The following is a 27,245-nucleotide window of genomic DNA, read 5'->3' as shown; positions in this document are numbered from 1 at the left end:
CTGTCCATGTTAACTGGTGTTAGCAACACTGGGAGTGCTAAACTGAACAGACTACATGTGCATAATGGTCTCTTCTGGCCTTGAAGTCTATGAACCAGTATTAACAACGGCGGGAAGTTTATAAACTGTCTACCTGCAGACTTAGTGGTGAATGGGACCAGCTATCTGAGGAAGAAACTCCTCTAAGATAAAAGGGAAGAACTAAGAAATCGTTCCGTAATGTTAGCTCTTGCTATTCTTAGAAAATACAGTCTCATGGCTACCGTGTGGGGGTCATGAGTTCTGGGCCCCTTTGCTGACACTACACTGACTGTGTTGGGCTGTGTTACCACGGGCTAGTCACTTCCCTTCTCTGTGATTTACTCTCTTCACCTCTGAAACATATATAGTATCTACCCGCAGATGGGGTCTTTGTGAGAAGTTTTTGAAGAGCTTTGAAATTAATCCTCAAATGAAAGGAGAGAGAGAGGAGGGCAACACTAAAGGTCAGGTTCCAAAAGGAGATGTGAATGCTACCACGCAGACCTTGCTACAACATGCAGTAACTTTTATAGGACTACATCGTATCCACAGCAGCACTTAAAGCACTGAACATAATTTTGGCTAATACTAGGATGGCTTTCAGATCCATTTCAGTGCCTTTTCTGTTCAAGCGTCAGAAAAAACTGAGTTTACAGGTGTCAGGAAATAGCAAGTACTACTGAAAGCCAGAACACACATACATCCAAGCTCTGCAGAAAGCAGAATAGTCTTTTCTCTGCTAGCAGGTGTTTTCCAGGGACTGGTGTTCTGCCAGCACTGCAAGAGCTCTCCTCTGCTCACATGGTAATGGGAAGCTATTTCCAGCCGTTCTGATTTTACAGACTACCATTCACATGGCTCCACAAGGTGACACATTTAGAAAGAGGTCATAATGCAGGAAAATAAGCCGTGGTTTTTAAAAATTCACTTATTGGTCCTGGCGCCAAAGAGCTCTCTGTATTTTAATCATGTTAATCAGGCATCAGACTAACCATGACATAAAAAAGGGACCCATGGTCAAAAGAAGATAGGGCTATTAGACAGAGAAAGATTCTTAAATCAAGGCTTTTCTGAGGGACCCTTTGTGCCACAGTGCCCATTCTGACACTTCCAGTAACTAATGTGGAACAATACCAAATTAGCCACACACTAGTCTGGGTCTGAAATGCTGACTGGAATGCGTTACGTAGGGAGGTGGTGGAATCTCCTTCCTTAGAAGTTTAAGGTCAGGCTTGACAAAGCCCTGGCTGGGATGCTTTAGTTGGGGATTGATCTTGCTTTGAGCAGGGGGTTGGACTAGATGACCTCCTGAGGTCCCTTCCAACCCTGATATTCTATGATTCTATGACTGAGCAGAAACATATACCCTACCCATTTCTTTTCTTTGGATTTAAAAGTCATGGTGCTATAAAAATCTGATGAACTCTAGCAGTCTAATACCCATGTCTGTTTTCCATACCTGTCCTGATAAGCCTCACTCTGGCCTGACAGCTACTTGTCAAAGCAGTGCTAGGTACAGGGATTCTGAAACAAAGCAACACATTTAGTCAATACTTGTCTTCATCACAGCAATGCTGTGGAAAGCTGCAGGATTCTTTTAGGTTTCAGAGTAACAGCCGTGTTAGTCTGTATTTGCAAAAAGAAAAGGAGTACTTGTGGCACCTTAGAGACCAACCAATTTATTTGAGCATGAGCTTTCGTGAGCTACAGCTCACTTCATCGGATGCATACCGTGGAAACTGCAGCAGACTTTATATACACACAGAGAATATGAAACAATACCTCCTCCCACCCCACTGTTCTGCTGGTAATAGCTTATCTAAAGTGATCATCAGGTTGGGCCATTTCCAGCACAAATCCAGGTTTTCTCACCCTCCACCCCCTCACACAAATTCACTCTCCTGCTGGTGATAGCCCATCCAAAGTGACAACTCTTTACACAATGTGCATGATAATCAAGTTGGGCCATTTCCTGCACAAATCCAGGTTCTCTCACCCCCTCACCCCCCTCCCAAAAACCACACACACAAACTCACTATCCTGCTGGATATTGTGATAGACATCACAATGGCTCAGACATTATAATGATGGAATCTGAAGAGATAATTAATGCTGCTTTTGATGGAAGGGAGTTTGTCTCTGTGCTTTGCTTTCCTACAGATTAGAAAAGCCTGAATTTCGAGACCAAAGAAAGGTCTGGGAAGGGAACTGAGAAATGGGGAGACTGCACCAGAGAGATTTCCTCCTCAGCTGACAGTATCCTGTGCAGCTGCCAGATTTCTCAAGACAGATTTAAATGTGGGACTCAGAGCAGGATGAAGACTCGGGAGGCTTTGGCTTTTGTCAGGTTTAAGGCGGAGTTCCCAATTGCTGGGTCTCAGACATGGGATGTCAAATTGATCTTCCCATTCAGGGGCTCAGAGATTAGGAGAACCACCACATAGGCAGATATGAGCAACTTAAACACCCTCCACCACCCCAATCTGGCACTCTAACATTATTAGCTCTTAGATATTGCTTTTTCATCATAGATCTTAAAGCACCTCAGGGAAGGTCAGCAACATTATCCCTATTTTACAGGGGGGGAACTGAGGGACAGAGTTCACGACTTGCCCAAGGTCACCCAGCAGGGAATAGAACCCCAAGTCTCAGTCCCTTGCTTCATCTACTACGCAAAACAAGGGTTACAACACACAAAAGCAGTAGTTTCTTCCTCAAACAAAATGCAGAAAGTAATTTTTGCTCTCCATGTATCATATGCAGGACCAAGAGCCCAGCAGTGCTCCACCTGTTCTTTTCCTCGCCTAACTAAGCAACAGCTGTTCAGTGACAGACCACCACAAATTACTGTGTTCAAACAAATGCTAGCAGTATGAGAAATAAAATGAAACAAGTAGGGGAGGTCAACAAATAGCTCAGTGGTTTGAGCATTGGCCTGCTAAACCCAGGGTTGAGAGTTCAATCCTTGAGGAGGCCACTTAGGGATCTGGGGCAAAAACTGGGGATTGAATCACAGAATCCTAGAATATCAGGGTTGGAAGGGACCTCAGGAGGTCATCTAGTCCAACCCCCTGCTCAAAGCAGGGCCAATCCCCAATTTTTGCCCCAGATCCCTAAATAGCCCTCTCAAGGAGGGAACTCACAACCCTGGGTTTAGCAGGCCAATGCTCAAAACACTGAGCTGTCCCTCCCTCCCGAAGGTCCTGCTTTGAGCAGGGGGTCGGACTAGATGACTTCCTGAGGTCCCTTCCAACCCTGATATTCTAGGATTCTATGAAAAGCCCTCAGAGATCACACTGAATCTCGGTTCTTCCGCATGAGGAATCTTTTTGTTCAACTATAAGGATCTCTCTCCATCTCATACAGGTCTTTCAGCACCAAAACAGTCTTTTAGAAAGGGTATTAAATCCTGCAACAAGGAGTTATATTCACCATCAAAATAAGGCACAAATATCTCTTTGATGGGCTACAGCTGAATACAACCAGAAGTACTAACAATGCACCCATTTCAGCAATAGTGCCATCCTGTTTCTTCCAAACCAACAGCCCATCTCATCCAGTTTCTAGCACCTGATGATTCAAAAGTAGGGGAAACCAATGCAACTCAACTAAACACACAGTATTACATTCTTTTGGGGTCGGGGAGGAGAGAAGAGCTAGGCTATCCTGTGTGGGGTCAGTATGCATCCTGAAACATGCTGGTTGATTCTCTTCCAACACACTCTTCACTTGACAAGTTCACCAATGGTCACTTATAACTACGGCTAAGATTTTTGTCAAGGATATTTTTTAGTAAAAGTCACGGACAGGTCAGGGACAATAAAGAAAAATTCACAGAAGCCTGTGACCTGTCCCTGACTTACTAAAAAAATTCATGACAAAATGGGGAGCTGTTAAGCAGCAGCGAGGGCCAGCTCAGATCTCCAGGGCCCCCCACCACCTGTGGGGGCTGAGGTCCAGGGTCCCCCACAGCAGCTTGTAGCTTCGGGGCTCCACTGTGGGCAGCCAGGGTACCCCACAGCTCCCAGTCGCTGTGGGTGGCGGTGGGACCCTGCAGCTCCCAACCACCGCTGGCTGAAGTCACAGAGGTCTTTGGAAGTCACGGATTCTGTGACTTCTGTGATCTCTGTGACAAAAAACGTAGCTTTACTTATAGCTAAGCCCCTTCTCAGTTTAAACGGGTTTTTATTGAAAAATTCCCAGGTTTTACAAAATTATTCATTTTTTTCTGATTTTCACCTTACTTTTGTATCATTCAAATATATAAAAAATAACTTGCTTTATTATGAAAATACTTTAGTCTGTGGGTATATGCAAAGCTGTCTGTTGAAGTAAGGCTATTTGTTAGTCTAGAAGATACACAAACAGGCACGCAGGCAAATTCTGAAGTGTGTGTGCATCTAAACGTACTGATGAATCTCATGCCCACCACATACACATTTCCAGCTGTTAGCAGATAACGATTTAAAGATCTGACACTAAAATAGGAAGAAAATGAAAATCTGTATCACAATGTTTCAGAACAAGGAAATAGTCAAAAGTTTTAAAACACAAAAACAGGAGAAAAGGATGAAGTTGAGTGTATGTACATACTTGTAGACACAGAACTATTAGTCCATAACAGTCAACTGTTTATTCAAATGAAAAGTTTTATTTGGTGATTAGAGATATACTGTCGTCTTAAACTCAGAGGTGGCACCGTGTTTTGAGTTCTGTTTTAGTTCTGCAGCAAACCACACTGACGAACGGAATTCAAAGCAATCTACTGAATACTTTTTTCCCCGTCTTTCCATCTACCAAAATAAACCCGGATATTTACCCAGAAAAATTATTACTAGCTTTTTGCACGGATTTTCACCTGTTTTTGTTGTTACGGTAATAAACACTGATGAATTTCTGGGAAAAATTAAATAGAAACTGAAAACAAAGAGCCCTACCTATAGCCTAGTCCACATGACACCACCACAGTTACGGTCATCACTAGCCCCTGGTGCCTGAGCCTTCAGGTTACTCATTAGGCTGAAAGTAAAGTAAATTAGACAAAATTTCATTCAGCCATTTTCAAACTGTGGTACACACTCAGATATGTTTTTCCAGGTACTTTATCACACTGGATAACTCCCAAACATTTCAAACTTACCACAGGCTTTGCCCTCACTGAGGGCTGCTAATTTAATGTATTTGAAGTTGGGGTTATAAACGAAGTTATAGAAGTTGATGATTGTTGTGTTGCTTCCAACTTTGGCACAGCCAGTAAAACCAGGAGATTTGAGAACATGGAGCCTTACCTCCACTGTGAGGATTAATGGAGTCTGGGGGCTACATTTGGTCTGCCCTTTGGAAACCTTTATACTGCACAGATGTTTTTGAAAATGACTAAATATCCTCCTCCCAAATGCTATCTTGGCTTATCATAGGACGATGTACTTTGACTTTTACTTCAGCAAATGCTGAAGGTCAATTGCAGCATGCAATTACTCTAATCAGGTTTCCCTCCCTCTGACCTTCCTTTGTACTCATGACCGTGTTCCAAGCATTGCTCAAATGAATGAAGATAAATGCAATTCTAAACCTTGCTACTACAAGAGACTGGTGGGAAGAACTGGTTTGCATGAATGCTCTAGCTTTTTGAGCAGCACCCACCTTGACAAACAGAAGATCTGTGCACCTGAGGAAGATGGTACACAAGACAATTATTGCCAAAACTCCTTGTTCTTTCCCTTCTGCTCTTATTTGTTTTGGCTAACTCAGCCCAGAGCAATTCTGATACACACTTGCTTTACTGGAATTACAGACAAAGCTCCTAGGAGATACTGTACTCCCTCCAAATACCTCTTCCTTTGCCCATTCCCAGGTTTGAGAGCTTGTTTATTCATAACGACACCAGAACCCTTAATATTGAGCATTAAGGGTAAGTTAGATGTAGCTACCACAAGTCAAGAGAACATTATACATCTAAACATCTGGAAGTCTGGACATTTTTATTTTACCTGAATTAGTTATTTCAGTTTTTGCTTTTCATGCTTTAGAAGCATGGCAGAGTTAGTTACTCTCAAAAATGTCACAGACCTCCCCAAAAGCCTTCCTAATAACCAGAGAGTGTGGAGCCCTTTGAGAACACCTTATTAAGAATATAAAAACATAGCTCCTCTCCCTTTCACTTCTTTCCTTCCAGCTGAAGCCCCACCTTCTGGCAGTGCTCCCCCTACACAGCCCTGCTCCTCCATACCTCTTCCGCACATCCTTGATCATCCCTTCCCCACACCACTGACTCCATAAAGCCGAATGCACCCCCTTCGCCTGGGTTTCCCCTTACAAAAACCCTACTCCACCTACGCAGCTGCTCGCCCCGTCTTGGCTCTCGAGAGAGCTGCTGCATAGTGTGCCAGTGGAAACACGACAGGGTGGTGGTAGTGAGCAGGAGTGTTAGGGGGAAGCGGTGTGGTGGCAGGTGGCGGAGAAGAGATTTTGGGTATTGACAGGGGCTCAGTTTCTCTGCATCATGCAGAAAGGACTCTCCTGACACTGCTGCCAGTGGAGCCCTTAAGGCGCCAATGCTGAGACGCTCCACTAGCACTGCTGTTGCTGGACGTGTCAGAGTCAAGGCTGCAGCGTCGGGGGACTAAGATGCCTGCACCCAGGCACTGCCGAGTCTGTGCTCAGAGGACAAGAACAGCAGTGTTAGGAAGCCCTTTATATGATAATATCTTGGCAAAGCATTATAGAAAGTTTCAGTTGTGCTTCACAGGGTTATGGTGTCAAGCTTGGAAACTAACTTCAACTATTGGTATGAGAGAGGGAGGTTAGTTCTGCTTGGAAAGCAAGTCACAACACAACATTAACTAGGGAGTCATTACAGACACTTCCACAGTGCGCACACAGAATGTCGTCTTTCCCTTTCAGTAACTACTGGATCAGATTTTGGCTGGTTTTAGTGAGAGAGGCTTAGGGTATGTCTACACTTACATTTTAGTGTTCTAACTTGCTGGCTCAGGGGGGTGAAAAAAATCACCCCCTTGAGCGCAGCAAGTCTGAACACTTTAAAGCGCTAGTGTAGACAGGCTCCGAGCGCTGGGAGCCATGTTGTACCTTCCCCCACTGGGCCACCAAGCCACAAGTACCATTTTATAGCCTTGGGAGAGTCAACAGCTAAATACAATTAAATTTACAAGACAGATATAAACATGAATATTCTCATAACGAGAATAATGTACCATTTTGTGGTTGTGGATCGTTTGAACTAAACTCACGTCACAAATACAAATTTATAAGCGGGTCCCTTACTAGCCCAGTTGCTCAGCAACATCTCACCAAGCAGCATCCAGACAACTCCACACACTCTCCCAATGAGTGACAGCTCTGATTGGAAAGAGCTCACACTCCACTGTGGGTTTCGGTGCCCATGGAATGTGGCAGACTGGCAGCACACAGGCGCTATACAGAGGCTCACTAAAGGACAGGACAAAGTCAGTGCCAGTCACTGGGACACAATCAGTACTAGGCCAGGTATCATTCCCCAGGCCCAGATACCACAAAACAGGCAAAGTATTAAAATCTAGATTGGTGATTAGGAACCACTGAACCACACAGAGTTGGATCCATCTCAAACAGCCCATGTGTAACATGTAAGGGGAAGTGCATCTTTCTCTGCTACAGTCAGTGAAGGCCACTGTTACTGACCTCTGTTTTCTTTCAAATGGTCTCCTCAACAATCTGATTCCCAGCTGTCCATGGCTGACCGCTCTCATACCTGATCTACAGAGAAACACAGACCTTGTATCATCACAGCTGTCGGGAATTAAGTGTTTGCTAGTCAGTCACATCTTGTTCAAGAGAAGCCAGACGACCAACGGGTAGGATATGAAAGTTACTCTGATCGGAGCAAAACATGCACTGGTAGACTTATGAACCAATGACCACCTAGAGACCTCGATGGCCATCGACTGTCTTGGTCTGATCGTTTAGGAGATCAAGGGTTAAAAGGTCCAGCACATTGAAAAGCTGGGATCCTTAGCTTTCATCATCACAACTTCATTTGATTGTAAAGGGCAGTGTCAGCCAAACAAGTCTGTTTGAGTCATGCCAGAAAGACTTTTGAGATGAGACCTTGTACACTGACAGATCTTGTGAATTCTGCAAAACATATTGCAACAAAGCCTGTCTTCAGTATGACCATGAAGGGAATCATTTATCACCTCAGTTTACCCAAACGTGTGTACTGTACTTTGCACTATAAACAACTAGACACGTTTCAAGCATGGATGCTAGCCCAGAAACTTTACATAATTTACTACTGGCAAACTCAGCTCCCTTTTGCCTTGACACCCAAGTTCCCATTCCCATCAGATAAACCAGGCACACAAATCCAGAGATTTACACATCACTCTCCCATAGCTGGAACACTCAGCTGGGGTCTATACTGAACTTCTGCCTAGTCTTCCAGCTTCAGCTAAAAATCTTTGCGGTCATTTATAACTGCTTGACAGCGTTGCTGAACAAAAGGATGGATGCACATGGACCCAGATAGGACTTGCAAATACCTATACTTCAGACTTGCTGCCCAAGAGAAGATTACTGAAGGAAACAGTCTAGCCTCTAGAGACAGTTTAGCTAATTGTTCCTGCTTTTTTTGTGGGGGGAGCAAAGGGTGGCATGTAATTTTCTGTTTCTCTTGGTCCCAGAATTAACTGTTATAATGCTGGAAAATGGTTTGAAGAAAGATGGTTTGAAGAAAGATGAAAACTTTGAAAACTCGTGGCGAACCGGGGAAGTCCCGGATGACTGGAAAAAGGCTAATGTAGTGCCAATCTTTAAAAAAGGGAAGAAGGAGGATCCTGGGAACTACAGGCCAGTCAGCCTCACTTCAGTCCCTGGAAAAATCATGGAGCAGGTCCTCAAAGAATCAATCCTGAAGCACTTGCATGAGAGGAAAGTGATCAGGAACAGCCAGCATGGATTCACCAAGGGAAGGTCATGCCTGACTAATCTAATCGCCTTTTATGATGAGATTACTGGTTCTGTGGATGAAGGGAAAGCAGTGGATGTATTGTTTCTTGACTTTAGCAAAGCTTTTGACACGGTCTCCCACAGTATTCTTGTCAGCAAGTTAAGGAAGTATGGGCTGGATGAATGCACTATAAGGTGGGTAGAAAGCTGGCTAGATTGTCGGGCTCAACGGGTAGTGATCAATGGCTCCATGTCTAGTTGGCAGCCGGTATCAAGTGGAGTGCCCCAAGGGTCGGTCCTGGGGCCGGTTTTGTTCAATATCTTCATAAATGATCTGGAGGATGGTGTGGATTGCACTCTCAGCAAATTTGCGGATGATACTAAACTGGGAGGAGTGGTAGATACGCTGCAGGGGAGGGATAGGATACAGAAGGACCTAGACAAATTGGAGGATTGGGCCAAAAGAAATCTGATGAGGTTCAATAAGGATAAGTGCAGGGTCCTGCACTTAGGACAGAAGAACCCAATGCACAGCTACAGACTAGGGACCGAATGGCTAGGCAGCAGTTCTGCGGAAAAGGACCTGGGGTGACAGTGGACAAGAAGCTGGATACGAGTCAGCAGTGTGCCCTTGTTGACAAGAAGGCCAATGGCATTTTGGGATGTATAAGTAGGGGCATAGCGAGCAGATCGAGGGACGTGATCGTTCCCCTCTATTCGACATTGGTGAGGCCTCATCTGGAGTACTGTGTCCAGTTTTGGGCCCCACACTACAAGAAGGATGTGGATAAATTGGAGAGAGTCCAGCGAAGGGCAACAAAAATGATTAGGGGTCTGGAACACATGAGTTATGAGGAGAGGCTGAGGGAGCTGGGATTGTTTAGCCTGCAGAAGAGAAGAATGAGGGGGGATTTGATAGCTGCTTTCAACTACCTGAAAGGGGGTTCCAAAGAGGATGGCTCTAGACTGTTCTCAGTGGTAGCGGATGACAGAACGAGGAGTAATGGTCTCAAGTTGCAGTGGGGGAGGTTTAGATTGGATATTAGGAAAAACTTTTTCACTAAGAGGGTGGTGAAACACTGGAATGCGTTACCTAGGGAGGTGGTAGAATCTCCTTCCTTAGAGGTTTTTAAGGTCAGGCTTGACAAAGCCCTGGCTGGGATGATTTAACTGGGAATTGGTCCTGCTTCGAGCAGGGGGTTGGACTAGATGACCTTCTGGGGTCCCTTCCAACCCTGATATTCTATGATTCTATGAGTCACTAGATTGTGACTGGATCACATACTTGTGTTTTCAAATCATCCTCAGAGAACAAAGAACTGAGGCTTTAACATTGAAGCAAGTTGTGTTTAAGAAGCTGGATCATGTGATGACTTTTAGTGGCCTGGCTTTAGAGACAGTCAAACAGCACACAGCATTCATTTCTACCTCCTCTAGCCCTCCTCCCAAGGTCCCAGAGGTAGGGCTGTACTCCTGGGTCCCTTTCCTCTCTAGAGGAAAGGCAGAGATGCTGTCTGGGAGCCAGTACTGCTGCGAACAGTTCCCAGGAAGAGGGAGCAATTTCCTGTCTGGGGGGGAGAAAGGCCATCAAGCAGGAATTCATGCTATTTCAAAGTAAAAACTGTTTTTCTGGAAGGAATCCCTCCCCCCCACCCCACATTTCCTCCCTCGCCCAAAGAATGCAGAAATTCCTGCACTACTGTTATAGTAGCTATTTCCATAGCTCTCACCCTGAGGGTATCACAGCAGCCTAATTGCTTTTTCCAACCTTCATGCATGTGGGTAAGGCAATCCCAGTGCTCACACACACAGTGCGGCTAACATATCTGAGTAAAAAGGTCACCCGCTGGTCTATATTCATCCCTAGTGGAACTGCAGTGAAGTCTGTGGCGTACGCTGGGGGCATAAATAGGACCCATTATGTTCAGCAGGCAAACAAGAGGCCAGACATATCAGGCCGTGTTGAGCAGCTGCCAGATATGTACAATACAAGGTTTACAAAATAGCCAGAGAGGTTGGGCACATCTTTTAAAAGACAGAGAACACAGAGAAGCATTATTCAACCTTCTCCCCTCTTTGCTAAGATTTAAACTGCGACTTTAAAAGCTTCATGAGGGAATAAGCTATACTGGGATAACCATCTTTATACTTGTATAGCTGTCTACACTAGGTCTTGTATGGTATAGCTATATCGGGAGGAAAAAGAAAGTCACACCCCAAACATAGTTGAGGGTGAAACTTGAAAGTTTCGACCAGGCCTTAGGGATTCCAAAGGTATATGCTGTCTGTCATTTGCTGAGCACACTCACTGCATGGGACAGGAGGAGCAAACATGATACAGCATCTTGCTCTTAATACTAAGCCAAAATTCAAGGCTAGCTTCATGTTCTAAAAATCATACATATTACAACACCAGATTTTTTTATTTAAAGTTTTCCTTCAAGAACATCTCCCCCACACCAATCCCTGCTGAGTCCTAACAGATTATACAGAGCACTCACATAGAACTCTCTAGTCCTCGCCTCAAAGTCAGGAAGCCAGCTGGCCTTCTCGGCCCAATGGCTCCAAACTAAGCAGTCAGAGACTTACTTCTTTGCATGCCATTGTACATTAACCTGAAAAGAATCACCTGGCTTTTGTTTTCCTTTCATCTTTCTGCAGACTCAGAGATCCTATTGCAAGGAAATATTTATTAAATGCCATATGGTTTTGCAAGATTCAGTTACAATTCAGTTACTTGCTGTGCCATAGTCAATAGTTCCAAGTGGCGTTAGGGATACACTGCGTGATAACAGGCCAGGCAACTTCAGTTATACGCAAGGATGCGTCCACAGATATGGTCATCTCACAGCAATGCAGTTCTCTCACATGGAGCTTGCCCTACTCGTGAACAGTACTGGATTGATGGAAACGTAGGATCAAGCTGATATTTCATTTCAATGTAACAGTGTGAAAAGTTAAACTTATTAATCAAGGCTCAGAACAGGTGTATCCCAGCTATAACTAACAATAATATATACAGGAAGAGTTGTAGTTTTCCCCGGCTAGCACTAGCCAATCCCTCCACCTCCTGGCCAGAAAGTATTAGTGTAACCTTGCTAACAGTTCAAGCAAGGCACCACCAGGCCTCCTACATCACACTACACATTAGGGGACCAATCCTGCAACCTTTACAGCAATAAAGATTACAGAACTAGGCCCTAGATGCAGAACCAAGTGTTTGTTACTAACAGTGTCAAGACTGAAGCTAGCGCCAGCTAAAAAGACTGAAGACCTTCTAAGTACCCTAGCTCTCTACATACCGATGCACGGGAGTAAGGTGCATAAAAACACCTCCTCCCTGCCCTATGCAGTTTGCTCACATGGCTTGGCTGTGGGTAGAGAGCAGGTGGGGAGCACTGCTTTGCTCACTGCAACACACCAGCCAGCACAACTAAGTCAGCTCGAAAGGGGGATGGGAGTAAACAGAACTAGGTATAGGATGGCACAGCTTACCTCTCCCTTGAGCAAGGATTTCAAGTTACAATACAATTCTTGGTCCAGTCTATGTACCATCCCCCACTGGGAGCTCATGGTAACTCCACAAACTAGCCCTACATTAGGTGTAACAGGGAAATATGACAAGGGATACGGGACATGAATAAGAGCAGAGAGGGGAGATAAGGATTACACAGAGTGGTCTCAAGGTTAGATTTGCACTTAAATTGTGCTAGTTTGACCTTTTTTAGGCTTAAGAAGTTAAATAGTACAGTGCAAGGCCCTTGGCTGTTGCAGATTCTATTCAATGCGTTAGATATAGATACACACATTTTTTGCCCGGTCACTGAAAGCAAGTTTAAGTGAAATAAGTCTGCTCTGGGAGCATCAGGGAGGCACTGGAGCGTTACCAGATCACTGCACTCGAGATGCACCTTTTGCTCACACACATGCAACAGGATTTATACAAGACTTTTTACAGTGGCATTTGTGACCATGTCACAGATTTGCTTTAGTTTACATGTGAAGCTATTCAGGGTCTACCCAGCTCAGGACTTTGATGGGAGATCACTAAGGAAACGCACAATGTTGCAGAAGATCATGCCTCTGGGGAATAAGCAAGTATTAAACCAATACTCCAGGGCTATGTTAGCAGGCTCCGCACAGCTGGATAAATCATCTTTTCAAAGAAACATAGAAGGAGAGGAGATTCAGATCACTCACTGGCACAAAAGCCTTCACTATACTAGAAAATTGTACTGCTTTAACTAACCAGTATATAACCTGCACAGCATAGATGCACTTTGACTGGTATCAGGATGCTTATACTGGTATAGTTATCATCATATAGGAAGGGGAATAAGCTATATGAGTATTACCAGCAGGAGAGTGAATTTGTGTGTGGGGGGGTGGAGGGTGAGAAAACCTGGATTTGTGCTGGAAATGGTCCAACTTGATGATCACTTTAGATAAGCTATTACCAGCAGGACAGTGGGGTGGGAGGAGGTATTGTTTCATGTTCTCTGTGTGTATATAAAGTCTGCTGCAGTTTCCACGGTATGCATCCGATGAAGTGAGCTGTAGCTCACGAAAGCTCATGCTCAAATAAATGGTTAGTCTCTAAGGTGCCACAAGTACTCCTTTTCTTTTTGCGAATGCAGACTAACACGGCTGTTACTCTGAAACCTATGAGTATAACTGGTTCCACATTTGGGGATGAACTGCTTTAACTATATTGGGGCGATAGTGTGCATGTGCATATGAGAGATGCACAATCCTGACACCCCAGTGCAAAAGCCATTTAGAAAAGGCCTCAGAAGATCCCAATACTTACCCTGGCTTAAACCTTCCCCACAAAGTTTAGCTTCAAGTTTGTGGGTTAAATGAATTATAAGATGACTCAGGGGTTAGAGTTTGAGCGATTGTATGTATGGGGGAATAAAAAAAACCCAATCAGCATTAACTTTATTCAACAAAATGACAAGAGTACATTTTGTGGACCCGTTTTCACAAGTTATAACTCCTGGGGGAAATTCTGTGAAAGTTTGTTCTTTGTACGAAAACTGAGATAGTGTGATTAGCATTGGACCATCATGTTACATGCTGTGTGTACAAGAGATGTAGGACTAAGAAAAGGTCTGTTATAAACTAGTACAATATATTAGAGCCAGCTGAGTTCACATATCCAGCTGGTAAGGAGGTGTAAGTGCTCAGATATTACAACCACCACAGGAAAGACTAAATAAAGTATTCCAAAGATAAACCCATAACCCCTAAGTCACTTTGGAAGCCTTCAAACTGAATGGCACTATACAAGTACACAAACAGCAACAATCATAATGGGAAAATTAAAGCGCTATAGTCAGAGACCACCAGAGCCCATTTAGTGTTTCAAAAACATCAACTGACAGAGCAAGTTTATATTTGTTGCCAAGACCATGCAAACGTATGCACAAAGGCTGGGATTACCCTGGACCTTTGGCAATGCTCACCGCACAGCATGTGCTTAACCACTGACAAGTTTTTTGTAGGCACCATGGCTGAGAAGAGCTATAAAGGAGGACAAAGAGCTGGCTCCGCCAATGTTTGTGGGGAGCTCCTCCCAGGCATGGGGAAAAAGCACAAAGGAGCTGGTCTGAAAGAATAGCAAGTGGACAATGAAGGCTACCATGATTGGCAGAGCACAGGCAGCTGTCAACACCTCACTAGCACGTGAGATGATAGGTAGGATAGGGATAGACTGCAAAGGGCCTTGGAAGTGAAGATAAGTAGCTTATGTTTGATGGGATGGAGAAAGGGGAACCAGTGGAGGGCTGACGTGGTCAAAGACCTTGAGCGGATCACTGCGGACTATGTGGCTCTAGGAAGAAGGATAAAGGAGTTGGAGGTGCAAGTGGTGTTCTCGTCCATCCTCCCCGTGGAAGGAAAAGGCCTAGGTAGGGAGCGTCGAATCGTGGAAGTCAACGAATGGCTACGCAGGTGGTGTCGGAGAGAAGGCTTTGGATTCTTCGACCATGGGATGGTGTTCCAAGAAGGAGTGCTAGGCAGAGACGGGCTCCACTTAACGAAGAGAGGGAAGAGCATCTTCGCGAGCAGGCTGGCTAACCTAGTGAGGAGGGCTTTAAACTAGGTTCACCGGGGGAAGGAGACCAAAGCCCTGAGGTAAGTGGGAAAGCGGGATACCGGGAGGAAGCACAGGCAGGAATGTCTGTGAGGGGAGGGCTCCTGCCTCATACTGGGAATGAGGGGCGATCAACAGGTTATCTCAAGTGCTTATATACAAATGCACAAAGCCTTGGAAACAAGCAGGGAGAACTGGAGGTCCTGGTGATGTCAAGGAACTATGACGTGATTGGAATAACAGAGACTTGGTGGGATAACTCACATGACTGGAGTACTGTCATGGATGGTTATAAACTGTTCAGGAAGGACAGGCAGGGCAGGAAAGGTGGGGGAGTAGCACTGTATGTAAGGGAGCAGTATGACTGCTCAGAGCTCCAGTACGAAACTGCAGAAAAACCTGAGTGTCTCTGGATTAAGTTTAGAAGTGTGTGCAACAAGAGTGATGAAGTGGTGGGAGTCTGCTATAGACCACCGGACCAGGGGGATGAGGTAGATGAGGCTTTCTTCCGGCAGCTCACGGAAGCTACTGGATCGCATGCCCTGATTCTCATGGGTGACTTGAATTTTCCTGATATCTGCTGGGAGAGCAATACAGCGGTGCATAGACAATCCAGGAAGTTTTTGGAAAGCGTAGGGGACAATTTCCTGGCGCAAGTGCTCGAGGAGCCAACTAGGGGGGGCGCTTTTCTTGACCTGCTGCTCACAAACCGGGTAGAATTAGTGGGGGAAGCAAAAGTGGATGGGAATCTGGGAGGCAGTGACCATGAGTTGGTTGAGTTCAGGATCCTGACACAGGGAAGAAAGGTAAGCAGCACGATACGGACCCTGGACTTCAGGAAAGCAGACTTCGACTCCCTCAGGGAACGGATGGCCAGGATCCCCTGGGGGACTAACTTGAAGGGGAAAGGAGTCCAGGAGAGCTGGCTGTATTTCAAGGAATCCCTGTTGAGGTTACAGGGACAAACCATTCCGATGAGTCGAAAGAATAGTAAATATGGCAGGCGACCAGCTTGGCTTAATGGTGAAATCTTAGCGGATCTTAAACATAAAAAAGAAGCTTACAAGAAGTGGAAGGTTGGACATATGACCAGGGAAGAGTATAAAAATATTGCTAGGGCATGTAGGAATGTTATCAGGAGGGCCAAATCGCACCTGGAGCTGCAGCTAGCCAGAGATGTCAAGAGTAACAAGAAGGGTTTCTTCAGGTATGTTGGCAACAAGAAGAAAGCCAAGGAATGTGTGGGCCCCTTACTGAATGAGGGAGGCAAACTAGTGACAGAGGATGTGGAAAAAGCTAATGTACTCAATGCTTTTTTTGCCTCTGTTTTCACTAACAAGGTCAGCTCCCAGACTGCTACGCTGGGCATCACAAAATGGGGAAGAGATGGCCAGCACTCTGTGGAGATAGAGGTGGTTAGGGACTTTTTAGAAAAGCTGGACGTGCACAAGTCCATGGGGCCGGACGAGTTGCATCCGAGAGTGCTGAAGGAACTGGCGGCTGTGATTGCAGAGCCATTGGCCATTATCTTTGAAAACTCGTGGCGAACCGGGGAAGTCCCGGATGACTGGAAAAAGGCTAATGTAGTGCCAATCTTTAAAAAAGGGAAGAAGGAGGATCCTGGGAACTACAGGCCAGTCAGCCTCACTTCAGTCCCTGGAAAAATCATGGAGCAGGTCCTCAAAGAATCAATCCTGAAGCACTTGCATGAGAGGAAAGTGATCAGGAACAGCCAGCATGGATTCACCAAGGGAAGGTCATGCCTGACTAATCTAATCGCCTTCTATGATGAGATTACTGGTTCTGTGGATGAAGGGAAAGCAGTGGATGTATTGTTTCTTGACTTTAGCAAAGCTTTTGACACGGTCTCCCACAGTATTCTTGTCAGCAAGTTAAGGAAGTATGGGCTGGATGAATGCACTACAAGGTGGGTAGAAAGCTGGCTAGATTGTCGGGCTCAACGGGTAGTGATCAATGGCTCCATGTCTAGTTGGCAGCCGGTATCAAGTGGAGTGCCCCAAGGGTCGGTCCTGGGGCCGGTTTTGTTCAATATCTTCATAAATGATCTGGAGGATGGTGTGGATTGCACTCTCAGCAAATTTGCGGATGATACTAAACTGGGAGGAGTGGTAGATACGCTGCAGGGGAGGGATAGGATACAGAAGGACCTAGACAAATTGGAGGATTGGGCCAAAAGAAATCTGATGAGGTTCAATAAGGATAAGTGCAGGGTCCTGCACTTAGGACGGAAGAACCCAATGCACAGCTACAGACTAGGGACCGAATGGCTAGGCAGCAGTTCTGCGGAAAAGGACCTAGGGGTGACAGTGGACGAGAAGCTGTATATGAGTCAGCAGTGTGCCCTTGTTGCCAAGAAGGTGTCACGGAGTCCCTGGGCGATGCTCTGGAACTGCTCCCCATGAAGCCAGTCAGGACTCTGGGGCAGTCGCCTTCCTGTGAGCAGCCTGTCTTCAGGACACGCAGCTCACACAGCTTCCACCTTCCTGGGTCTGACCTCGGAGCATTCAGCATCCTCTGCCCCTCCGTGCGCTTCCCCCAGCGAGTCCGCTCAGGCGGGGCTCCTGGGGAAGCCAGAGGGTCCTGCACCCCAACTTCGCAGTCAGACGTGACTCTCAGCCAGCCAGTAAAACAGAAGGTTTATTAGACGACAGGAACATGGTCTAAAACAGAGCTTGCAGGTGCAGAGAACGGGACCCCTCAGCTGGGTCCATTTTGGGGGGCAGTGAGCCAGACAACCACGTCTGCACTTCACTCCATGTCCCAGCCAGCCCCAAACTGAAAAACCCCTCCAGCCCCTCCTCCTCTGGGCTTTGTTCCTTTCCCGGGCCAGGAGGTCACCTGATTCCTTTGTTCTCCAACCCTTCAGCTCTCACCTTGCAGGGGGGGAAGGGCCCAGGCCATCAGTTGCCAGGAAACAGGGTGTCGGCCATTCTCTGTGTCCAGACTCCTGCACACACATGCCCTCTAGGGCACTGCAATGATCATACACCCTTACCCCACCACCTAGATACTTAAGAACTGCCTAGGGGAAACTGAGGCACCCCCACACTATTCAGAGGAAACATTAAGAACAGTCCCACTTCGTCACAGAAGGCCAATGGCATTTTGGGATGTATAAGTAGGGGCATAGCGAGCAGATCGAGAGACATGATCGTTCCCCTCTATTCGACATTGGTGAGGCCTCATCTGGAGTACTGTGTCCAGTTTTGGGCCCCACACTTCAAGAAGGATGTGGATAAATTGGAGAGAGTCCAGCGAAGGGCAACAAAAATGATTAGGGGTCTGGAACACATGAGTTATGAGGAGAGGCTGAGGGAGCTGGGATTGTTTAGCCTGCAGAAGAGAAGAATGAGGGGGGATTTGATAGCTGTTTTCAACTACCTGAAAGGGGGTTCCAAAGAGGATGGCTCTAGACTGTTCTCAATGGTATCAGATGACAGTACGAGGAGTAATGGTCTCACGCTGCAGTGGGGGAGGTTTAGATTGGATATTAGGAAAAACTTTTTCACTATGAGGGTGGTGAAACACTGGAATGCGTTACCTGGGGAGGTGGTAGAATCTCCTTCCTTAGAGGTTTTTAAGGTCAGGCTTGACAAAGCCCTGGCTGGGATGATTTAACTGGGAATTGGTCCTGCTTTGAGCAGGGGGTTGGACTAGATGACCTTCTGGGGTCCCTTCCAACCCTTATATTCTATGATTCTATGAAAGAGACAGGCCAGAAAGTGATTTTTACAGCAGGTCTTCCAAAGCAGCATTGTGAATGGATATGAGCAGGGCAAGAAGGGATTTCTCAAGGCCAGAGAAAAGGACACAAGAGAATGACACTAACTTGGAAATGATGGGTAAAAACTGTGCCCAATGTCTGCTGATTTTAGTGAAGAAAGCTATCCAAGCACAGAGTGCAATAAAGCCTCAGACATTAGTTCCACTATCACAGCCACTTGAGAAGCAGAAAGATAATATGGAGAGCAGGAGGTACATTCATGTTACATGATGGTACATGTACAATGGTACATTCACTAGTCTGAAACCTCTGTTTCCGGTCTGGTGCCGCTTACTTGACATGGCAGCCTCTACTTCAATAGTGATCTAGCTTACCTGTTTTCATCAGAAGATCTCAGAGTGTTTTCACTATCCCTATTTTACAGGTGGAGGAACTGAGGCAGAGGGGACATAACTTGTCCAAGGTTATATAGGCAGCTGGGGCAGAGCAAGGAGTTGAATCCAGTCCTGTGCCCTGCTCTATCCATTAGGTTGCTTAAAGCAACATACAACAAAAGTACTATGAAAAGAGAGCAGGCTTGTTTTCAGTAAGGTAAAACACCCACTCTGAGCAATGCTAATTCCGGAGAGGCTTTATGGGCTTCACTGCTGTCCATTGTTCCTGTGGGGACAGGTTTGGAGCTCCCTCAACCATAGTTACCCCCTCCCCACCAATATTCTATGACATCAAGTTGTGACCCTACTGAAAGATTTCGCCATGGACAGGGTATACTAACACTAATGCACTCAAGTGCACACAGGGATCAGTGCCCTGTTTGCTCCTGGAGAAGCTAGTAGAAAAATTTGTACTTGTGTGGAACAATAAATGCACTACACCAATTACTGCAATAACTGGGTGTGTCAGCACACAGTGAAAACCAGATAAGGAAGCTAACTCCTTGTTGCCAGAGTCAAAAGGAAGCTTGCTGTCAGACTTGTGAGAACGAGATCAGAGGAAGAGAGCAGAAAAACAAGATGTTTGGAAGGGGCATGTAAGAAAGCTACTGAAAAATCCATCCTGTCAAGTGTTTACTTAAGCTAATGCTGCCAGAAAAGGTACAGAAACAGAAAGCGATATTATGGTCACACAAAGGGCAGGCAAGAGTTTGATGGTTAACAGACCCATAAGAGACAAAATTTCACATCCTGTTCTTTTTGGTCCAATTAAGATACTGCTGACAGTATACATTACCCCACCAGTCCAGCAGCACTTGGGACTGGACTAAGGGTACTCTGTGCATGTTAGTATATTTTTATTTTAAGAGGCTATTTAGGGATGTTGGTGGAGGAGGGATTTCTAAGCCACTGATAAATGGCAGCTTAGATTTATGGCCATCTGGCCCTCAACTAAATAACCACCAACATGACATTGATGATGCTGCATTATGATTGTTAGTGCCAGAACTGGAAGTCATTGTCCTGAAGACAAATGCAAGGAAAGCCATGATATTCTCATTTAACACCGCAGCTTCAAGAAACGGCAGATATCTTGGATAGAAGAAATACTAACACATGGACCCTGTATCCTCAGTTACAAGGCTTCCAACTGAAATGGATTTTTCACGAGCCAAAATGATCCAAAAACAGGAAAGAACAGATGAAAGTCTATGCCGAAAGTCTGCAAGACTAGGAAAAAAATTTTAGTGCCCAGAAAAGTTTTAAAAGCAGGAAATATAAAAACTGTGATCCCCCAATCCCTAGAGCAAGAACCCATTTTAAATATCATACATGCAAAGTTTGGGGTTTTTTAAAAAAGCAATTTAACATACATTTGCTTTTTTAAACACCAAGTTTGCTTCCCTGTGAGAAGCAGACACGTTTCCGTTTTATGCAATATCTGTTCATGCCTGGAGGCACTTGCCACAAACAGTGGCACACTATTAGCACACCATGTGGACAGAGTTGGATCATTCATAACTAAGAATTAAACCTCCAATTCTCAGTTGCAACTCAGCATAGTTTGAGAGGCAATCAGTTTAGCTTGGGTATCCAAGGTTTAATCCTTAACCTAGGGACACTGTTAAATTAGAAGAACTAAATTATAACCTATCCACTGTTCTAAACACCACGTGCATGTTGAGTCTTTACTCCGCACTGTACCTGCATGGTCTTGCTTATTCGTCTGCTTTCTAAAATTACGCTTATAACACTTGAACACCTACGTTAATATTCAAAGTGCCTTACAAACATTAATCCTCACATCTCTGAAGAAGTCACATTTAACACAGAGGGAAAAGTGATTTGTCCAACACCACACTGCAAATCAGTTGCAGTGCTGCGATTAGAACAGAGGTCGGCAACCTATGGCCCACGTGCCAAACACGGCACATGAGCCAATTTTTAATGGCACGCTGCTGTCTGCTGGACCCGGGCAGACAGTAGTGTGCCACTAAAAATCCTGCCCGGCCCGCTCTTTTCCACCCCCTGCCCACCGCTCTCTCCTTGCAGGGCAGGCAAGCTTCCCCCTCCCTCCGCCTCTTCCCCCAGCGTGCTGGGTTCCTGTCCCTCCTCCCCTCTCTCCCTGCTGCGGATGAGCTGACAGCCCTCGCCAGGGGTGGGAGAGGTAAAAGCGGGAGCCGCAGCACGCTCCCTGCTCCGGGACCTTGGGGAAGGGGGTGGAATCAGGGCACATCCCCTCCAGCCCCCTGCTGTGAGATGCTCAGGGTAGGGGGCTGGGAACACACCCACGACTCCAGCCCACACCCCCAGTCATCTGCCCTGACCCCTGCACCCCCCCCCCACATACCCCAGCCCTCTGCCCTCACCCCTGCACCCCCCCCAGCCCCGTGCCCTGCCCCCTGCCCCCCCCCACCCCAGCCCTGACTCCGGCACCCCCCACACATACCCAGCCCCCCAACCCCCTGCCCTGACTCCTGCACCCTCCTCACACACCCTCAGCTCCCTGCCCTGACTCCTGCACCCCCACACACATACCCAGCCCCCTCATGCCCTGACTCTTGCACCCCCACATCCCCACTCCCACCCTGAGCACCAATCGGGAGCTCCTGCACCCCGCCCCCCCCCCACATTCCCACCTGCACCCCTTGCACCAAATGGGAGCTGCCCAGGTAAGCGCTCCACACCCAAACCTCCTGCCCCAACCCTGAGCCCCCTCCCTCATTCTAGCTCCTGGCCAGACCCTGCACCCCAACCCCCAGCCTGCTCCTTCACCCCCAGCCCTGTTCTCAGCACACTCCCACCCTCATCTCAGTGCAGAGAGGGTAAGAGAATGGCTAGAACCAGGGAGAAGGTAGGTACTTACTCAGTGTGGACAGGGCCGGGATTCTGGGCCAGCAGCCGGGACCCTGGCTGGCAGAAGCTGGCAGGAGCCGGCAGATGGAACCCCAGACCGGCAGCGGACTGAGCGGCTCAGCCCGCTGCCAGTCTGGGGTTCTGGCTGCCTGCCCGGGGTTCTGGCTGCCTGTCCCTTGCCAGCCAGGGTCCCGGCCACAGGCCCCGCTCAGCCCGCTGCCGGCCTAGGTGAACGGAACCCCAGGCCAGCAACGGGCTGAGCGGGCCGGTGGCATAAGATCAGCATTTTAATTTAATTTTAAATGAAGCTTCTTAAACATTTTGAAAATTTTGTTTACATATGACAATAGTTTAGTTATATATTATATAGAGAGAGACCTCCTAAAAAACGTTAAAATGTATTACTGGCATGCAAAACCTTGAATTAAAGTGAATAAATGAAGACTCGGCACACCACTTCTAAAAGGCTGCCGACCCCGGGATTAGAACCTAGGACTGCAGACTCCCAACTCTTGTACTCATCCCTCCACTCCATTAGAAGGCAATTACTATAAAAACAGTGGCCTGGCTGGCTAGCAAAGATTTTAAATCACACGGTTAACCAAGCTGTGCAGCTATGTAACCAGTTTGCCCATCCAAATAACATCTTGATCAATTTCTCTGATTTGAGGACCACGGTTTTATGTTACCAAAAGGCTCCAGAAACCAACTATGGATTTTAGAAGTGTCAATATGGAGATTACATTAAAGAGTTAGCAGTTGACATCTACAAGCAAGTTCGCTCTCAGGTATGGCTGCTTGCCAGTTACCAGCAGCCTAGCCATGGAAACAGGGGCCAGAGGGAACTACATAAATATGAAGTTGTTTAGAAAAGCAGGATATGAAGGTTATTTCAGCTGACCTGACCTCTGTTTCCATGGCTAACAGCAGGCACAATTCAGCTGCTGACTTCCAGTTTTCTACCACTTGTGGCTCAACTGTTGTATCTGTAGAAAAGAGGCACCAGATTTTTAATTACCACCCATAAGCCCTAACCTTGCACACAAGGTTGCTCCTGGAGCAAGATCACAAGACAGCAAGAACTTGTGTATATTTTAGCTGCTGGTGGCTTACACAGTTCTAGGAGGGCGGCTTTAAAATCAGCTGATTATTTTAGAAGTCTTCTTCTCCTGCAGTATGTGAAACATCAAACAAAGGATGACAGCGTTAGAAGTTCAGAGAGTATTAAGTATTCTTACACTTTACAAATACTTCTTGGAAAATGTTTCTGGAATGTATCTAGTGCCAGTTACCTGCATTTCTCAGGGTTAAGGGTTTTTGCTTATGTTAACAAGAACTATACACCTTGGATAGCGTTCTGGCTTACACAGAAGCCTAGTCACAAGAAATTGTGATGATATTCCATGGCATGTAGTGTGCAGGAGGTAAGACCAGAGGACCTAACGGTCTCATCTGACCTTAAGCTGTATCGATGTGTCTATATAAAGAAAAAACGTAACTCTTATTTTAGGGTCACAGCCAGCACACAGCCTGCTTTAGTGTGTATATATATTTAAAAAAAAAAAGGGGCGGGGGGGAGGGCCGATGAGATTTTTGAAAAGCCCAACATGCCCTGAAGTTACTCACAGGACACTTGCAACAGATTGCTCTCAGTTTATTACCAGGTCAGTGTTTTGCCTTGAACATCCCTTGAAGGATGTGTTAAGTAGGGTCTGTGGACTGGCAAATCCACCACGTTTTAAAGAAGTCTGTTGTGGGGCTCTTTAAGGGGTGTAGTCATATGTATCAAAAGGATGAGTGTTAGGACGCCTACTCACTTTACTATAAATTAGATTATAAGATTAAGATGCATGTGTAGCAGTTTAGAAGTTCTATATGCCACCTTTTAAAATAATTTATTCCACATAACAGAAGAACTGCATGAAAAATACACAACTTTCTTCTTAAATTACTGCTGTGCCAAATGGCACATAATCCAAAATGATGTAGTTTTGTTCTTTCAGAGTTAAGTGCTCTCTGCGTCAATAATTAAACACAGAAGGCCTTGACTGGGAGCAGTTGTGTATTTAGGTGCCCCACCCCCACAATCCTAGGAAAAACGCCCATTGTTTAACAAACAAAAAAAAACAACCCTTGTTTATTTAAGAGGGAGACCAAAATTTGGCTTTCCTCCCATCCGAAAGCCTTTTGGCCAAATACCATCCCAGAGATAGATAGAGCTATGTATTCTGGCTGTATGAGACCACTACCGAAATTTCACAGGTATTTAATATTGACATGCATATCTGTTGAGGGCAGATTTGCTATCAAAAGCGCAACATTTATGAAAAGGGGAATAAATGAGTGAGTTTTGGTTTGTGGGATGTTTGTTCTGGTGTTCATTATAGTTCACTGAACAGGAACTGAAATCCTGTTCTGTTGCTTTGTATCTCAAGGGACATGTAGATCTCTCAGTGCAATCTTTATAAATTCCCATGACACTAGCAGATCTGAATTACTCAGAAGAGAAATCTCGCTACATATGCCAGATTAAGAGGGACATGCAGTAGGCTTTCAGAACTTCAGTTCTCCACACACACTTCTAGGTCTCAGTTAACTGACTCTCCAGAGCTTGGCCACAGATGAGAAGGCAAAGCAGACTTTCCTTACACATGAGGCAGAAGATTACCTCCTAGCCCCACCAACCATTCCTTCCTAGTGGCAGTGTTTTTAATTTCACATTTTATAAAACTGTAAGACTACACAGTGTACAGCAACAGCTGCCTTACTTCAATGTCTATTATTAGCTTCTCCCAATTACTCCACAGACTTCCCAGTGATACTTCCCTTGATAATGGCTCCTAGCAATTACCATCCAACTGACAGCATTCTGCAGTCCAAATTCAGGCCTGCTGAAGAGGGATTTAAGTGACACTTATGCCAAATAGAGTTGCACACATTTATATATGGTTGAATATGGCCTTCTAATAGGGCTACAAGTTTCAGTGTATAATAATTTAACACAGGGAGCATGGCCAAAATTTGATTGTATTCTGATGGCCATTAGCCCAAAGCTACGTGTACGTTAGTGACAGATTTTGAGGTGGCATGCTCCCAGATATAAACTCTGTGTAGACTAATGTCCACTACAGTTCTGCACCTTTCAACCTTATAACAGTTAGCTTCTTAAGTTAGTTGCTTGAGGGAAAGTTAAGAAATGGCTGGTAGAAAGATCACTGCTCACCACAATGGGGGATTTGAACCAGTCCCATCACCAGGTTGTAGTGGCAGGCTGAATTTTTTAGCCACATTTCTGCCATCCAAATGGTGTTATAAGAACAACTCTAAAGCAGAGTCAGTGTACTTACACATAAAACAAATACAGCAGCATCGAGCACAATTACATATTAATAGTGGAATGGACAAAGATCAGAATTTGAACTCAATTCCCTCCTCCCTGCTCTCCCTACATTTCATCAAAGGAAAAGCAGCAGCTCAGCAAAAGGGGGGATTCCCAAGAAAGGCAACTCCTCCTCTTCATATCCATGTTTGATTCCCGAAGTGGAATATCCAATATTGACGGAATGCTCTGGGCTTGTCAGATTCAATCCAGAACAAAGACAAATCATATTGTTTCGCTACTGTTCAGCTAAATGCTGTTGATTCTTTTCACAAAAGCAGACGTAGAACTGATGATTCATGATTCACAGGCTCTTCGTGCCACATTCCTTCTGGACATTTGCACTTACCTGAACATGCCATTTGGCTCTCACACACATGCACACACAGAGGCGATGAAGCAACAATATCCTGGGGCAGGTGCTCCTCCTTACCTTATGTACACTTTTGGGATTTTCCAGCCAAGCATAGTACATTTCCTCCACATAGTTCGAACTAGTCCCACTCAAAAATGGCTCAGCAGCAACAGGTGCACTGTAGCACCTGATTTGTTGAAACGTCCGTGGTGCTGCCGGCTTGTGTTGAGAAATTGTCTTAACAGTCTGTGAGGCCGTCAACGGCCTCAATTTAGCAGCACAAGTCCTTAAGTGAAACATTTTTGTCCTGTAGCCGCTCACAAGCTCCTGTTGGTATAGGAATAAGAAGCATTTTAGACATTACAGAAGAACAATGCACAGTATACAAAGAGAAATCAACCTAATAACCACCTAGCTGTTATTTAGTATTTTTCATCCATAGATCTCAAAGCCCTTCTCAAAGATCAGTCTCAATCTCCATTTTACAGATGGGGAAATGGAGGCACAGAGAGGTCACCCAGGAGACCAGTAGCAGAGCCACTAACATGTCCTAGTGCAATGCTCCATCCATGAGGCCACACTGCATCCCCTACATAATCTGATTTCTAATTAGGCTACTTGAAACCAATAGTTTAATACAGGTATTGGCATTGCATAACTACTAATTTAAGATATGGACTAGTATCCTTTTGGGTTATCACCCCAGCAAGTCGCAGGCAGTCATTAGGGGAAGGGAATTTAAAGTAGAAAATGGAATAGCTTTTTTTGGGGGGTGGGGGTGGGGGTAGTTATCACTTATGGCTTTGAGCCAAACATGTAAATTTGTCAATCAAACCTAACATCAACTTTTTTCTCCCCTATTTTGTTTTCAATTTATATCAGGTGCAACTGAATTTAATATCTTAACTTGTAAGTTCCACAGTTATCAAGTACAACTACATTGTGAATAGATATTCTATTTTTTTCTAATGACAGCTGACAAAAGGAGAAAGATCTGATCATTTATACTTGTCGGGGCACAGGAATGGAGGAGGGAAATCTTGGCTGTAAATTTGATCAGAGAAAGCTGGTCACTAGGTTCCTGACAAAGACCACCAGAAGCAAGGTTAGAGAAGAGATAAGAATGATTATAAACAAAGGGGATGGTGGGGAAAAGGGATTTATTGACAGGAGCAGGCACCCCACCAGAGAATGTAATTATAACTAATGGGAAGCAGTGGCTGCAAAGTGGTTATTTCATGCGATTAAGACTGCCACTCAGACAGCAACACTTCTGATGAACTTTATTCCCATTCCCACCTCTCTGCAGTTCTCTTCACCTTTTTGCCCTTACTAGTGTTCACTTCTGAAATAGGGAAAAAACAGTCCTTCCTTGCAGCACAGTGCATGCACGGCATTTCACAGCATGTGCT

The 27,245-nt window shown here is 45.5% G+C and overlaps 1 protein-coding gene across 10 annotated transcripts in view; it reads right to left on the bottom strand.

Annotated features, from left to right (window-relative positions):
- Positions 1-27,245, bottom strand: part of OGDH (oxoglutarate dehydrogenase) — a 133,371-nt gene that overhangs the window by 94,148 nt on the left and 11,978 nt on the right. For 6 of the 10 annotated variants that reach the window (XM_048829156.2, XM_048829147.2, XM_048829150.2 and 3 more), the window contains exon 2: positions 25,828-26,160. In XM_048829156.2, coding sequence (XP_048685113.2) covers positions 25,828-26,133 — 306 coding nt within the window. In that variant the 5' untranslated portion in view covers positions 26,134-26,160. The remainder of the gene's footprint in view (positions 1-25,827; positions 26,161-27,245) is intronic. The other 4 variants (XM_048829152.2, XM_048829154.2, XM_048829151.2 and 1 more) reach the window with 1 other exon arrangement.

The sequence above is a fragment of the Caretta caretta genome, chromosome 26, assembly GCF_965140235.1.
Source record: "Caretta caretta isolate rCarCar2 chromosome 26, rCarCar1.hap1, whole genome shotgun sequence".
NCBI classification, from domain to species: Eukaryota; Metazoa; Chordata; order Testudines; family Cheloniidae; genus Caretta; species Caretta caretta.
The sequence above is the reverse complement of the archived record's forward strand: the minus strand, read 5'-3'. Positions and strand labels throughout refer to the sequence as shown.